Here is a 13398-nt window from a genome sequence, read left to right as displayed (position 1 = left end):
ATTAAAGGGCACGATGCCCATAAAATTCGATATAAAAATTGACACCACGGAAGACTCAGACTAAATTAACTATGGCTGCAATGACATCATCAGAGAATATAAGGTACATTTGCAAAGTCAACACTATTGGTATTGGAGAAGCCAGGTCAAAATTTGTTGCTGAGGAAAGAATAGATAATAGAAGACCTATAACATCCCAGAAGGGGAAAAATCTCTTAGGTGAAATGATTAACAAGCATGAAATATCTGCACACCTAAGAGAGATACAGAAGGGAGTGCAATGGTAAATACTCAGATTCGCGGTCGTTTTGCCGTATTATGATCACCCTCTTTCAGTTCTTCTGTGGTCTCATTCTCTTCAGCACCACCATTCTTGTTTTTCTTTCCATCATATTTGAAAGTCCAACCGGCAAAATCAGACTCAGCAAACAATGAGGTTGGAGTTGCTTTGTAGAATGCTAGTGGAACTTGTTTTACCCTTCGTCTGATCTGTAGTTTAAATTTTGAAGCAGTTCAGTTGCCGTTTGCATAGAACTAACTAAACTGAGAAAAACCTAAATAATTAGCGCGAAACAAGATAAATTGAACTTTATCCTCTCTATCCATAAGTGGTTCATAAAACAGATGGCTATGACTACTATTAAAAAAACCTGGCTAGCATCTTGATTACAAAACTTGCATGGATGTAAAGACGATGTTAAAATTAGATTGTTCCAGACGATAAATGGTGAAGCTAATACTCTGCAGAGCTCCTAAACGGAGAAGCTTTGATTCCTCCAGATACAAGCCATGAAAATAGTTCAACTAAGACATATTGACAGGCAGGACGATGATGGAAAAGCAACGCAGCAAATTATATGTTTTTCTGTTTAAACAGGTCAACTAAGAACATGACTTTGGTAACTATAAATTTCAAATACGAACTGAATGGTGTTAAAAATTACCTCGTCTCCAAATATTGTCGAATATGAACCTGAGCTGAAATCTTGAATAGAAATTTCAGTTGTTTTAGCTCTGACTGTCAGATCATTCTCAAGTGACAAAACAAATCTAATAGGATAGAAAGAAGAAGCATTAGAATATAGGGAATAGTTAGATAACTAGATTTGCAAAAAGACACGTAAGAGCATTATTGTTTATTACAAAAGCATGTACCTTGAAACAGGAGGGCAGTAATGATGACGGAGTGTATCAATTTCCCAAAGTGAACTTCCTACACCAAATATAATAATCAATATGTAAATACTTCAATAAATAAGCAATACAGCCACTCAGTTTTGTATACATGTGTGCATGAACATCGATGCATCACAAGTCCTTTTATGTATTAAAGGAAAGCAATATGAGACTTACTCATGGCACGTGACTTTTTCGGATCTCTTTCCTCGTCATTAAAATGATCAACGCCTAGTTTTCTGTCTGACACATCCGTCCCAGTTCTAGCGTCATCTGCATTATCAGAAACCCTTTTATCTGCTTCTGTATCTTCTTTAGCAGCTTCATCATCTTCCTGCACAAACATTAAAACTTTTAATCTTCTCAAAGTGCAGAGAAATAAAGAGAAAAGGTGCAAATTTATCACAAATTAGACCATTTAAATCTTTCACTTGGAACAAAAAGATAATGGATACGACAAAAAACAACAAATAAAGTAGGATTTTGTATCTACCCGGTGCACCAAACAGTTTATTGAAGGATGTCTTCTTAGAAGGTTATGAATCAGCGCTACAATGACCAACCCTCCTGAAGGAGGAACTGAAATTGACAATCGGCTAAGCTTTTTAGCAAAAGCCGAAGCCAAATATGCAGGGAGAAGTGGTGACTTTAAGCAAGAATCAAGAAGCTGCAGATTAAATAATCATATTAATGCAAACATAAAACGCACATGACAGATAACATTTCAACACCAAACGACTATTAGTGCAAAGCTAATTAGCATTACCTGAAAAAACTTTGCCCGATGTTTTGCCATAAAGATTGAAGGCGTCAATAGTGCATAAAGCTTTTCATAGAAGTTGGGATACTCTAAACCATGTTGTGTCAAGAGGATGTAGAGACTACTAAGAGCCATCACACTAATAACACCACCAATGTCGTATGATTTTGTCAAGAAGTCGCTGCATAATGACAAGTAATTTATCAGAGTCAAAATAATGAAAGACGCATAAAATCTACTCTTAATTTACAGGCCATTTGATCAGAGTTGATTGAAATTTCAATATAATTCCTTCCTTGGAAGTTACCCCAATAACAAAACAAGCATACCATAGCATAACGGGATTAGAAAGATGAGGAATAACCGCCTGATGGAGACTGACAAGAACCTGAGCATAAAAAAGGCAGCAATATCAGAAAATAAGAAGACATACTAGTTATACATATTATTCCTTTGCAACTCAAACCAAAAAGCCCAAATAGCTTATAGCACAATAATTCATCTCTCTCTATTTCTAAAGCACACTCTTTAAACAAAATTATTCCTTTTACCTCAAATTTTAACAGTTTACCATAAAAATCAGCAGTAAAAAGAATCCAAATTAGACAACATTAATGCTTATAGAAGCGGCCGTTGTAAAGTACAGAAATAATATAATCATGTTTTAAGGGCACTACAACTGAAAAATTACGGGGATCTTACTTGCTTGTACACATCAAGTGGAAGGGGCAACCTAAGAAAAGTAATCCAGGCTTTAGTAAATTTTAGTTTCATCCTCTTCGCAATAGTTGATGCAGACAAAACCTGCACACGTGTAATATAAATCAAAAGAACAATGAACTTTCACATTTAAGAAAACAAAAGAACATTGAATGAAACTTAGATATTTCAAAACAGAAAGAAAGAACGGACTACGTAGTAGAGTCATGGATAGAGAAAAGTACCACAGCTAGCAGCATTTACACAATATAACAATACATAGCTCATATTTTACCTTCGAATTATTCTTCTCGCTTTTCCTCTTTTTGCCTTCTTTCTGCTCTCCGGAAAGGTTTTCATTTTCACCTTTTTTATACAAAATAATCTTATTCAATGATAAGGGGAACAAAGAAACGCAAGATGTAGAGTTCAATAAATCAAAAGAGAGAACTTTTCCCTCAACAGGAATAAAAGCAGAAAAATAAGATCAAAGATGGTATAATCAACAATAAAACTTTATCATACAAAACAAAGAGGATGCTGGGAGCAACGCCCAGGGGAGAAATTACCTGATTCACTCCACATCTCATGGTCCATTTTGTCAACTGATCCTTCTAGTGCGGGTATGCGGGATAAAACTTGATGAATCTTGTGAATTAAGTGCTCTGTGCTGCAAGAAAAGCATTGCATTTAATTATCAAACGCTCACAAAGCCATAGCACCAATCAATCAAGGAACCTAAGATATTTCTGCAATAGAGATCAGCTGTAAAGAGACTCAAGGGAAAAAGAATCCAATTTCAAAGCTACGTACCTTTCGATAGAATGATTCTCCTTGTTGCCATTTGTACCTAACAACGGGGAAATAAGTCAAACCGCTAAACAACAACCGAGATTTTGTATGTATTGTATTATAATAACCATGGCCGGAAGGTACCTGGGAAGCCTTTCTCTTCCAATGTCCTAGAAATCTTTTCCACACTAATGCAGGTAAAATATCTGTGCCAAACAGATCAACGTAAGAAGAGAAGAAACGTGAACAGACTACTAGTCTACTACCCAAATACTAAATATATATAGTATATACTATTTCAAAACTGAGAAATGAACAAGCAAAAGGAATGCTAAAATACAACAACATTGTAATCGTACCGCACATCAATGTACTTGAAATACTTGGAAACCAGCAAGTCCAACACGAAATCAACCGGGCTTGTAGAGTGAATCTAACAAAGAATTTAAAATAAATAAAAAAAAAAAACCAACAACAACAACTTTTTGAGTTTCTGCACAAATTGCAACAAAAAAAAAAAAAAAACAAAGAAAGAAAGCAGCATAACATACAATGCTGTATATAAGCTTGTGGTATATAGCAGAGTTAAACCTTCCTCCATTCCCAAGCTTTACGAACTCCATTAACGTATCCAGGACAACCTCCTACAAAACCATCCCCACAAACACACAAAAATGAGACAAATTTGCCAATTTCAAAAGAAAAACAAAATTACGAAAACCTACATTGAGAGTTTCATCAGACTGCGGCGAAACCGAGACGTCGACGAGCGACCTGACGAAGTCGTGGAACTTGGCTCGGAGCCATGTCCGGTAGATGAGGTCGGGGTCGTCCGTGGCGGCGGAGAGCTTGGCGGAGGAAGGAGTGAGGTCGGAGAGGACGGGGGTGAAGAAGGAGTGGAGAGAGAGGAGGGATTCGAGGGCGAACTGAGGAGGCGAAGAGGAGGAGACGAAGGAGAGGAGAGTCGGAAGGTTGTTGATGTGGGCCCGGGAGGAGAGAAGCTGGTGGCCTAGGGTTTTGAGGTGAGAAAGCGTGGTGGTCTTCTGCTTCTTTTTTTGCTTCTTCGAGAGAATGGAAGCCATTGTTGGCGGTGGTGCGAAGCTCGGCGGGAACGGAAACTGAGAGACGCACGCACAAAGACTAATCGAGGAGAAGAAGAGCACGTTTGATCGGTGCTTAGGTTTTGAGAATAATACTAGTTTTATAAAACGACATGTCGTATTGATTGACTTGTCTGTCCTTTTTTTAAATGGCTGTTTACTGTCGTTTAGTATTAAAATCTGCGCGTGGAAAATGTTTGTTTCTTTAAGTTTGTTGTCGTTTTTTGAGCAAAAAAAGTTTGTTGTCGTTTTAAGAAGAACGACACGTCCCTTGAGGTGTTGCAAAGGACAGTTACAGTTTCTTGTTATTTAAACGTCAAACGGGATGTCATTCTTCACAATTTTTTTTTTTTTTTTTGGGGATCATTCTTGAGAAGTTCTAATGCCTTCAAGTCGGTTAATACTATTAAATGGAGTAATTATTCAATACACCAGTTATACCACTCGTTTTATTAATATAATACACATGTTTAATGAAAATACATTTAAATATTTTGTCTATGTCAACTTTTTGTATTTATATTTCTCTTTCCTAATGTTAAATGTTAATAGCATTGATTACTGAGTCAAAACCATCACGATAATTCTACCTAATTCCATTATTTTAATAAATTTATTTTAAATTAATTACTTTTATTTCTAAAATACCATTATTCAATTTGTGTAACATGTGGCGAGTCTGTTCAAAACACTAACAGAAAAAGAATTTTTATTAACAATTTATAATTCAAGAGGAATGAGTATTACGTGTTAAAAATTAAGGAGACAAAGTGTCGCATGAATCATTGTTGAAAGAAATTTTTATAATTAATCTCACTTTTCTTCTCTTACATATTCATAAAGAACCTGCTCCAAACAAAAAATAAACAACCTGCTCCAACAAACATCTGCTCGTAAATCTTCTCGTTTGCTAAACAAGTTTTTTTAAAAACAAAACAAAACAAAAAACTAGGACATAAAAATTAGAGTTACAAACAACATAAAAACTTGTACATATTATTAGGATTTTTATTCCTATATGACATGTGTAATTGGCGAGGGATTTGTGTTTGTTTGTTGGCAACCTTGTATCAAATCAATTTAATTATGTGTTGTTGTTTTTACACTTTGTTTTCTTAATTTGTTGATTGATTTCCCCATAATTTGTTTCCATAAATAGACTAATTTAATTGGATAATTGGAGATTATATTAGTTGTCAACACAGGTTGACTTTTGAGCTAATATTCAGATTCTTTTACAGGATATGATTACTGATTATATGAGATAATATTTTTTACTTGCTGATCACAAATTTATCTCATCTATTCTTGACAATTTCGGATTATGTGGATTTGATCTTTGCACATATATGAGTCTAAGTTCATTGAGGATCAATTTAATCATTGACCAAGTTTTTCCGGATATTTCATTCAAGATTTTCATGAGCAATTTCGGATATGATTGAATTAGAATTTGATTAACAAATCACGAGCTGTCTATCTTTAGTGTTTTGACAACTGCAAATTCAAGTAATCTGTCCAGTCAATAAGCTAGCTGTCTATCCGCACATTGCGAAGGATTTCGAATTTGTTCATACGATGACAGCTGGAATTTCAGGAAAACTTAAAATGGAAAGATTTTGTGCATCTGAAATTCAGTGAAGAAATTGCAATAAGATCTTAACCCAGATCAAGTGGAGAGATTCTAGACCTCTCTTATATCCGAGTGGTTCATTATTTAAGGAGGTCGCCTTGAGGCCTTCATGTTGAGAGATCGCGGACAAAATTTGAGTGTTCATATTGTGAGAAAAAATTGAGTGTTCTCCTTTGTGCTTAAGAGTGAGAGAAAACCAGAGCTTTTGTTAGGCTTAATTTGTAACTCTTAACCGATGTATGCGGACTTTGTGAGGATCCAAAGTAGGTCTGAGGAGGAGCCAAAGGCGGATTGTGGTGCTCGGAGTAAGTTAGGAAGATTGAAGGCAGGCATCGTGCTTAGAGTAGGTCAAAAAGACCGAAGGCAGATCGTGAGTTAAGAGTTAGTGTAGATTCAAGAGATTTGTTGTAATTTCAAGCTTTGCAACTGTATTTAATGATAGTGGAATCCTCTTTGTGCTAGTGTGATCAGCACATGTGATTTTTTCTTGAAAGAGTTTTTGGCCACGTTAAATAACCATATCACTGTTCATTTGATTATTCCACATTTTACTTCACAACATTTTTAGTTTTTGTTTAAACAGGATTTATTTAACCGTATAGTACATACATAACGCGCTATTACTGGGTATGTCTGGTCTAACACAGATAACTAACACAGATAACTATAGGTATATTAATTATGGATAAACAAAAGCCAAGAATAATAATGAGAGAGAGAGATAAATTTACATTTCCATGTCGTTTGCTTGCAATGTAAAAGAAAAGTCATTTTGCAGTGTTAAAAGAGTGGCAAAATCTATATCCAATTTCTCAAAAGGACTTACAAAATCCTCTTCAGTGAGGCATTCTCTCGAGGGTAATAAATTTTAAATGATTTGTATACAGCATCAGTAGGAGACATCATTGGAAGATATTAGTCAAACAAAAGAATCCTGTGCATAGGAGTATGTATTACATATTATCATGCCAGTTCCGTATCACTTCACAAGTCTGCTGATTACCAAATACCGCTTGAAGAACAAGGCTCTCTTTCTTATCAAGTTAAATTGTTGAACTTGGCAATTAGCGAACTCCAACCACAAAAAGCAGTCAGCGCACGAACTTAAATCATCTAGAAGTATAGGACAGTGCTGTGACTCCTGATCGTTAAACTCACTCGCGCTTTAACAACAATCCTTTCGTGCGAACCCCCACTGTAGTGCCTAAACATGTTGAGCTTCATGATCTCTGTCCATCAGCAAGGCAACAAAAGTGTTTTTACAGCTCTAAACTGATAAAAACCAATACAACTATTGATACCATAAGAAGGCTAAAACATGTGTTCATCAGAGTATCAAATTTTTGCCACTAACCTCGTGCTGCATCAAGAATCTGCAACCCCAAGTTCTTTGAGAGAATCAGGACCGACAAGGAATACACGTCTTGATGTTTGGTAGCGGAAAACAACTATACCTTTATACGCTGTTCTTGGTACACCATCCTGAGATGGTGAGAGAAGAAAAAGAAACAAGATTACTTGACAGTTCAAATAAAACAATTTACACCCAAGAAAAATGATAACTTCTGAGAAGTCAGCTGAACATATTTTGCATGCACAGCTATTTCTGACTTGCACACCATTGCTTCAAAGAAGAAAGAGGAAATCACCTTCCACTCCTCAAAAATACCAAACTTCCTTGCAATGTGTTCAAAGTCTGACTGATCTTCATACTTTATTCGCACATCCCCGACAATATTAGAAACTTTCAGAACAATGTCGTTTCCATGAATAGGTTTAGCTTTTCTAACAACATCAGCAAAGTGCTTCACATAATTGTCCTATAAAAAGGAGGGAAATTATCAATTCGAAACATAATGAAAGTGGGAAACGTTTAAGTGAAAATAATATGCACAGTACCTCCATCAGGTAGCTCAAATCCATTGATTTCCAGTTAACCTTTTGCAAGGAGAAGAAAGAAAAACAGCATGAAACATGATTTAAGAAAAAGAAACACAAACTGCAAAACAGTCACAAGCCAGCGATGCAGATTTGTACTTACCTGGACATCGTTCAGCTTGATTGGTGCAAGATATTGATGATAAAATTGGCCCATACTAGATCCCTATAGAAAATCTCAAAAAGACTTGAATGAAGCATGACTGTATGCATAAAAGTGACACAAACATATAACAAATGCTATGTTTAGAATTCATTTGGTCACAAAGCCTTCCAGTAGAAAGTACCAATTATCCTGAGTTTTGCTTAAGATGGATTTAAAGCGATATGATGGGAATGAAAGAAAACGAGGAAAAGCCTTGTGCGCGCGCGCACGCGCACGAAACTGGAGCTCCTTCAACTTTATGTTCAATCCATTTTTAAGAAACAAAATATCTGTGTGAATATGGATTTTTAGAGGACTTGGAAGAAGATTCTGGGAACAACAGTAATATCCACATAATCCATTTTAATCAACTCTGTGAAGAAATTCAAAAAAAAATAATAATAATAAAATAAAAAATCCAATGTTGAGATGGCAATGAAAAATATCCTCATACATACATGTTCACCAAAGTTATAGGTTCTGCACACTTCTGGACGAATAAATTGTCGACCTTTGTGATTCTCCTTTGATCTCAACCAGTCATCCCAGTAAGTGAAGTGTTGTCAAAGAAAACAATTTTAGAGGACATCGAACAAAAAATCATCACGACTATGACCTAGACAACAACACGCACTTAAACAACAAGGATATGCCTTTGGCCACTTTGGGGACAACTCATCCCATGTAGATCTAGCCAGCATCCATCCAAGCCCAGGAAAGAAATCTGAGCGATAAAGCATGTCTACACAACAAACGAAATAGCACATCACAGCATGAAGATAACTGATAACTTTCTTCAAGCAATAACACGAGATTGTCAGTAAATTGATTGCATTACGACACAGAAAGTGAAAGAGGGGAAAAAAAGAGCAAATATCAGGCAGAGAAAAAGCTAGTGCTACCAATGTCGTGGTCTACCATGTCCATAACAACTCCAACAATGCGGAGTTTATGCTTGCCACACTCACTAAATTAGTACATTATGTTGTTTCAAATGAAAGTGATGGTAACCGTGAATTTTATCATAGAATGATTAATCAAATGGAAGAAGTTCGAAGAGAACTCACAAGGATCATGCACGTACTGCTTTTGCCCATTGTCATTCCATGAGGAAACAGCCATGATGGACCTACCACAGTTATAGTACCAAAAATGTGAAAGGGGAAACAAACTACTTTTTGAGGCTAAACCTTTAATATCCCAATTATATGAGTTTGACTTCACAATAAGACATACTTGTCTTTATCAAGGAGAGCTGCAGCAGCCTCAAAGTAATCAAAAAAATCAGGAGCGATTTCCATATCATCTGCATTAAAAATAAATTACCTTACTATGCAATTCCTCTAAATATAGAGTAATATCGCAGGGACAAAAGTGACGAGACATTTTAAAGGGAAGACAATTTCACCTTCAAGTATGATTACTCGGCTGAAGCTGTGCTTGTAGAACAATTCATCCAATGCCCATTTGTAATGACCTAAAAAATGGGTCAATAAGCAATGAATTTAGTAATACCATAACAAGAGGGAAAAGATAGAGGGAGAGAGACAGAAAGAGAACATACGGGAAATCTTGTAATATGCAATCAACTCCCCTGGCCTTTCAGTCTCCACCGGTTTATAATCCAAATGCTGCAATTAATGCAATTCAAGGGTTTAAGGTAGCTTGGTCTAGATCTTGTAAGGCCATTTATAAAGATATATGCAGAGCATGAGAATAATGTCACTGGCCGTAGATAACACAGATTCAACCATATATCCAAGAAAACAACGGAAAAAATAAATAAAGAACTCGTATGTTTTCAGAATGCTTTTGAACCATCAGCATTCAGCATGTTATAAAGCTAGAGGAAAAGTCAATCGTGTAACATACAGTTGATTGCTAGATGTGTAAATAAGCAAATTCAGAAACGGTAAACAAACCATTGCACACTACAGGAACCTGTAAGGCACCTCGTGCAATAAATAAATCCTTCGCTAGTTGGCTTGGCATGGTCAGTAAATTTGAGAACTTGAACCAACTAAGAAAAATCAGACAAATGCATTGGACCACGCTCTCAAATATGTAGCACGCTACACTAGACTTCACATGGACATGTTATCTACCTGCATATATGTGAGTTGATCGTAGCTCAAAGCCAAACTTTTCACATGTGGATCAGATCCATCCTGAGGGGGAAAAAACAATAAATAGACCAACCTTGTTCAAATATCTATTCTATTTTATTATAAATAAATAATGAAGAATGATAATTTGAAGGACAGCATACAGTTCTTTCTTGAGATATTAACCTTTTTGTACCCTATGTTTTGGGTTTATTCAAAAGTTATACCTTCGGTTTTTAATCTCATCAAATGTCTACCTTCAAATTAGATTTAATATTCAAATTTATACCTTTCTACAGTCAACCACCGATTTTGACCTTTAAAATACCTAAAATACCCTTTAATAAAAAAATTAAAAATAAAAATAGAAAAAGAAAAAAGATAATTAAAAAACTTAAAATTACGGTATTGATCTCAAAAATTTGCAAAATACCATTGAAATGTGTTTTTTGTATTTTTAATTTTTAACTTTTTATAGTATTGGAAAGTTCTAGTTTTATTTTCTCTCTTTTTCTCAAGGATACTTGGTCATTTAAAAGGTCAAGATCAATTATTGACCGAAATAAGATATAGATTTGTATATTAAATCTAATTTGAGGGTATACATTTGATGAGATTAAAATTGAAGGTATAGATTTTGAATAAACCTAAAACACAGGGTATTAAAATATAAATATCCCTTCTTTCTTTCCTTTGGGCACAAAATGAAGCAATGAGATTACCTGGGAGACAAACAGTGGATACTTTGAAGCAACAGATGTTTGATATCTACAGAAAATCATCTATCAGCTAAAATGTGTATGATTTTCACATGTCATGTTATAATCACTGTAAACATAAACACTCACTTTAAAACAGATTTAATGGTCCTCTCCAGATAATCAGCACGATTACATGCCATGATCACAACTGCGGCCACTGGTGCCTAATGAATCCAATAGAAATAAAGATTAGCAGAAGTAGCAGTGATGACTTCTTAGAAGGTAATATGAGAATGACAGATCTGGTTTTATCTTAACCTGTACTTTGTCAATCAGTCTTTGTAAGTCTTTCCCTGAAAAATTCACATAAATTATTGCTAAACACTTTAATGTGCCAATAGATAAACAATCTTACTAATATTGAAGCCCTTCCTAAGATAATTAGAATCCACAAATCAAAAATCACAATCCTCCCTGAGAGAACTTTTTTGAAATATGACTAGTTTCTCCCAACTTAATTTAGTAAAAGGAAAAAAAAAAATTTTATTTGGAAAGAGATTAAGGAAACCTGCGAAAGTTCCATCCCACTCCATATCCATAGTAAACATTGGAGCAGGAGAATGAACTTCCAACAGACAGTCACAGTAAAGAATATTCTCAAAGCAAAACAGGGCAAAAACATCGTTAAAAGCACATACTTTTAAGATCTTCAACAAGGTTCTTCAACTGTATGCATTCTAGTTCTCGGCGATTCCTTTCTTCTGAAATTGTAGTCATTCGTGAGAATTGAGAAAATCAAAATTAGGTCTTATTCTACGCAGATAAAGGAAAAATTGTATCTACATTCCAATTTTTCTACTGCCTTGAAGTTCAAAACTTCCTAAATACAGAAGAAAAAGTGGCAGGGCCATTAAAATGCTAGTATAGCTAAGCAGAAGTGGTCATGCATGAGATTACAGATTCTCATAAGGATGATTGCGCAATGTAAAGGAAATATCACACCTTCTAGGGCCACAATGCGTTCCTGTTGCATGCTTATTTGATCAATTAGTGATCTCAACTGGTTTGTACATTGATTCTCAGATGCAACCTGTTTATATATATATATATATATATATATATATATAGAAATGCAGATTTTATCATGAAATTGCCTGAAAGAACTACTAAATGAAGACAAATTTACGAGGAAAAAGGAAAAGAAAAATAAAATGACAATCATTTTGAAAGACATAAGCGACTTCTTAACTTAATTGCTATTACAACAACTTAATAAGTATATCATAAACACACTTAGATTTATTTACGGAAATAACTCATAAATCAACAACATGTATAAACACGAAATTTAAAAACAAAACAAAATTACTTGGACATACCGCGGCGGCGAGGCGATCTGAGTATTCTGATTGTGTGGCGAAAATTCGCATCTTAAAAAGGCCAAAAAAAAAAGACAGAGAGAGAGAAAGTCAAGAAAGAACAAGAAACCAAACCAAAATATTCGAATCAATTTGAGCAAAATGCGAGAGATCAATTCCACCAAGATTTTTGAACATGAAAACTGATCATTGTTTGGGACTAAAGATTTTTTGTAATAACCTGGATGTAGAAGAACGCCACGGCTGCGAGAAAAAGGAGGAATCGGAAATCGCAGAAGATTTTCGCCATTTTTCTTCTCTTTTACTTGCAGCGAAACTCTCTTTGGGAGCTTCGATCTTGCAGATTTTGAACTTTCTAGAAATTAAAAAGATGTAATTGGAAAAGGGAAACAAATAGAGGGAAAAAATAAGAAGTTCATTTAATTTGGCGGAAAGTCGTCTTCTACCCGCGTTTACTCGACTAGGCAAGTCGATTTATTACGTTCGATAAATTTAGAATTATGATTAATAAATTTAAATTATAATTAATAAATTTAAATTTTAAAATTTAAAATTTTTATAAGAAAAAAATACTATAAAAAATATAAATTATAATTTAAAATCATAAACAGATTCATCAAATAAACATTCCCTTACACTTGCCAACGTGCCCCAGATTTTGACGGATTTTTCTTTTTCTTTTTAGTTATTTAACCTTTTTTTTAACCATTTTCACACCCTATTGGCTTGTTCATTACCGATAAACTCAAAAAAAAAAATTTAAATTTAAATTATAATTTTATTTAAATTCATATTTTTTTTTATAAAATTTGAGTTTAAATAGTGTTAATTTGAGTTTAAAATTAAAATTTAAGTTTAAGGACTCGTTCATTTCACCGATTTGAGTTTTCAGTTTTAAGTTTTTACAGTAAAAAGCTCTCAGAAAATGTCACATCAAACTTTTTTTACTACAGTGAAAAGTTCTCAGAAA

The 13398-nt window shown here is 34.6% G+C and overlaps 2 protein-coding genes across 3 annotated transcripts; both read right to left on the bottom strand.

Annotated features, from left to right (window-relative positions):
* Positions 1-50: 50 nt before the first annotated feature.
* On the bottom strand, positions 51-4573 carry LOC21396886 (nucleolar complex protein 4 homolog). Its single transcript, XM_010092396.2, has 15 exons — positions 4153-4573; positions 3979-4071; positions 3787-3860; positions 3572-3633; positions 3449-3485; positions 3205-3305; positions 2931-3001; positions 2639-2740; positions 2266-2324; positions 1943-2117; positions 1670-1843; positions 1354-1510; positions 1156-1213; positions 945-1050; positions 51-489 (listed from the first exon to the last, which is right to left on the bottom strand). The coding sequence occupies exons 1-15, from the start codon at positions 4507-4509 to the stop codon at positions 292-294; spliced, it is 1824 nt and encodes a 607-aa protein (XP_010090698.1). The 5' UTR covers positions 4510-4573; the 3' UTR covers positions 51-291.
* A 2357-nt stretch (positions 4574-6930) lies between these two features.
* Positions 6931-12862, bottom strand: LOC21396885 (alpha-1,3-mannosyl-glycoprotein 2-beta-N-acetylglucosaminyltransferase). Of its 2 annotated transcripts, none has more exons than XM_024161886.1 (19): positions 12649-12862; positions 12429-12479; positions 12052-12139; positions 11748-11810; positions 11368-11402; positions 11197-11273; positions 11071-11116; positions 10349-10411; positions 9808-9874; positions 9652-9720; positions 9480-9549; positions 9311-9372; positions 8895-8985; positions 8702-8795; positions 8202-8264; positions 8060-8098; positions 7810-7980; positions 7515-7642; positions 6931-7389 (listed from the first exon to the last, which is right to left on the bottom strand). In XM_024161886.1, exons 1-18 carry the CDS (start codon positions 12715-12717, stop codon positions 7526-7528), a joined length of 1335 nt encoding a protein of 444 aa, XP_024017654.1. In that variant the 5' UTR covers positions 12718-12862; the 3' UTR covers positions 6931-7389; positions 7515-7525. The 2 variants fall into 2 exon arrangements, with proteins under 2 accessions (XP_024017654.1, XP_024017655.1); XM_024161887.1 differs by having other exon boundaries at positions 11374-11402.
* Between the last annotated feature and the right edge of the window lie 536 nt (positions 12863-13398).

Source organism: Morus notabilis, unplaced genomic scaffold (assembly GCF_000414095.1).
Source record: "Morus notabilis unplaced genomic scaffold, ASM41409v2 Scaffold338, whole genome shotgun sequence".
In the NCBI taxonomy this organism is placed as follows: domain Eukaryota; kingdom Viridiplantae; phylum Streptophyta; class Magnoliopsida; order Rosales; family Moraceae; genus Morus; species Morus notabilis.
The sequence above is the reverse complement of the archived record's forward strand: the minus strand, read 5'-3'. Positions and strand labels throughout refer to the sequence as shown.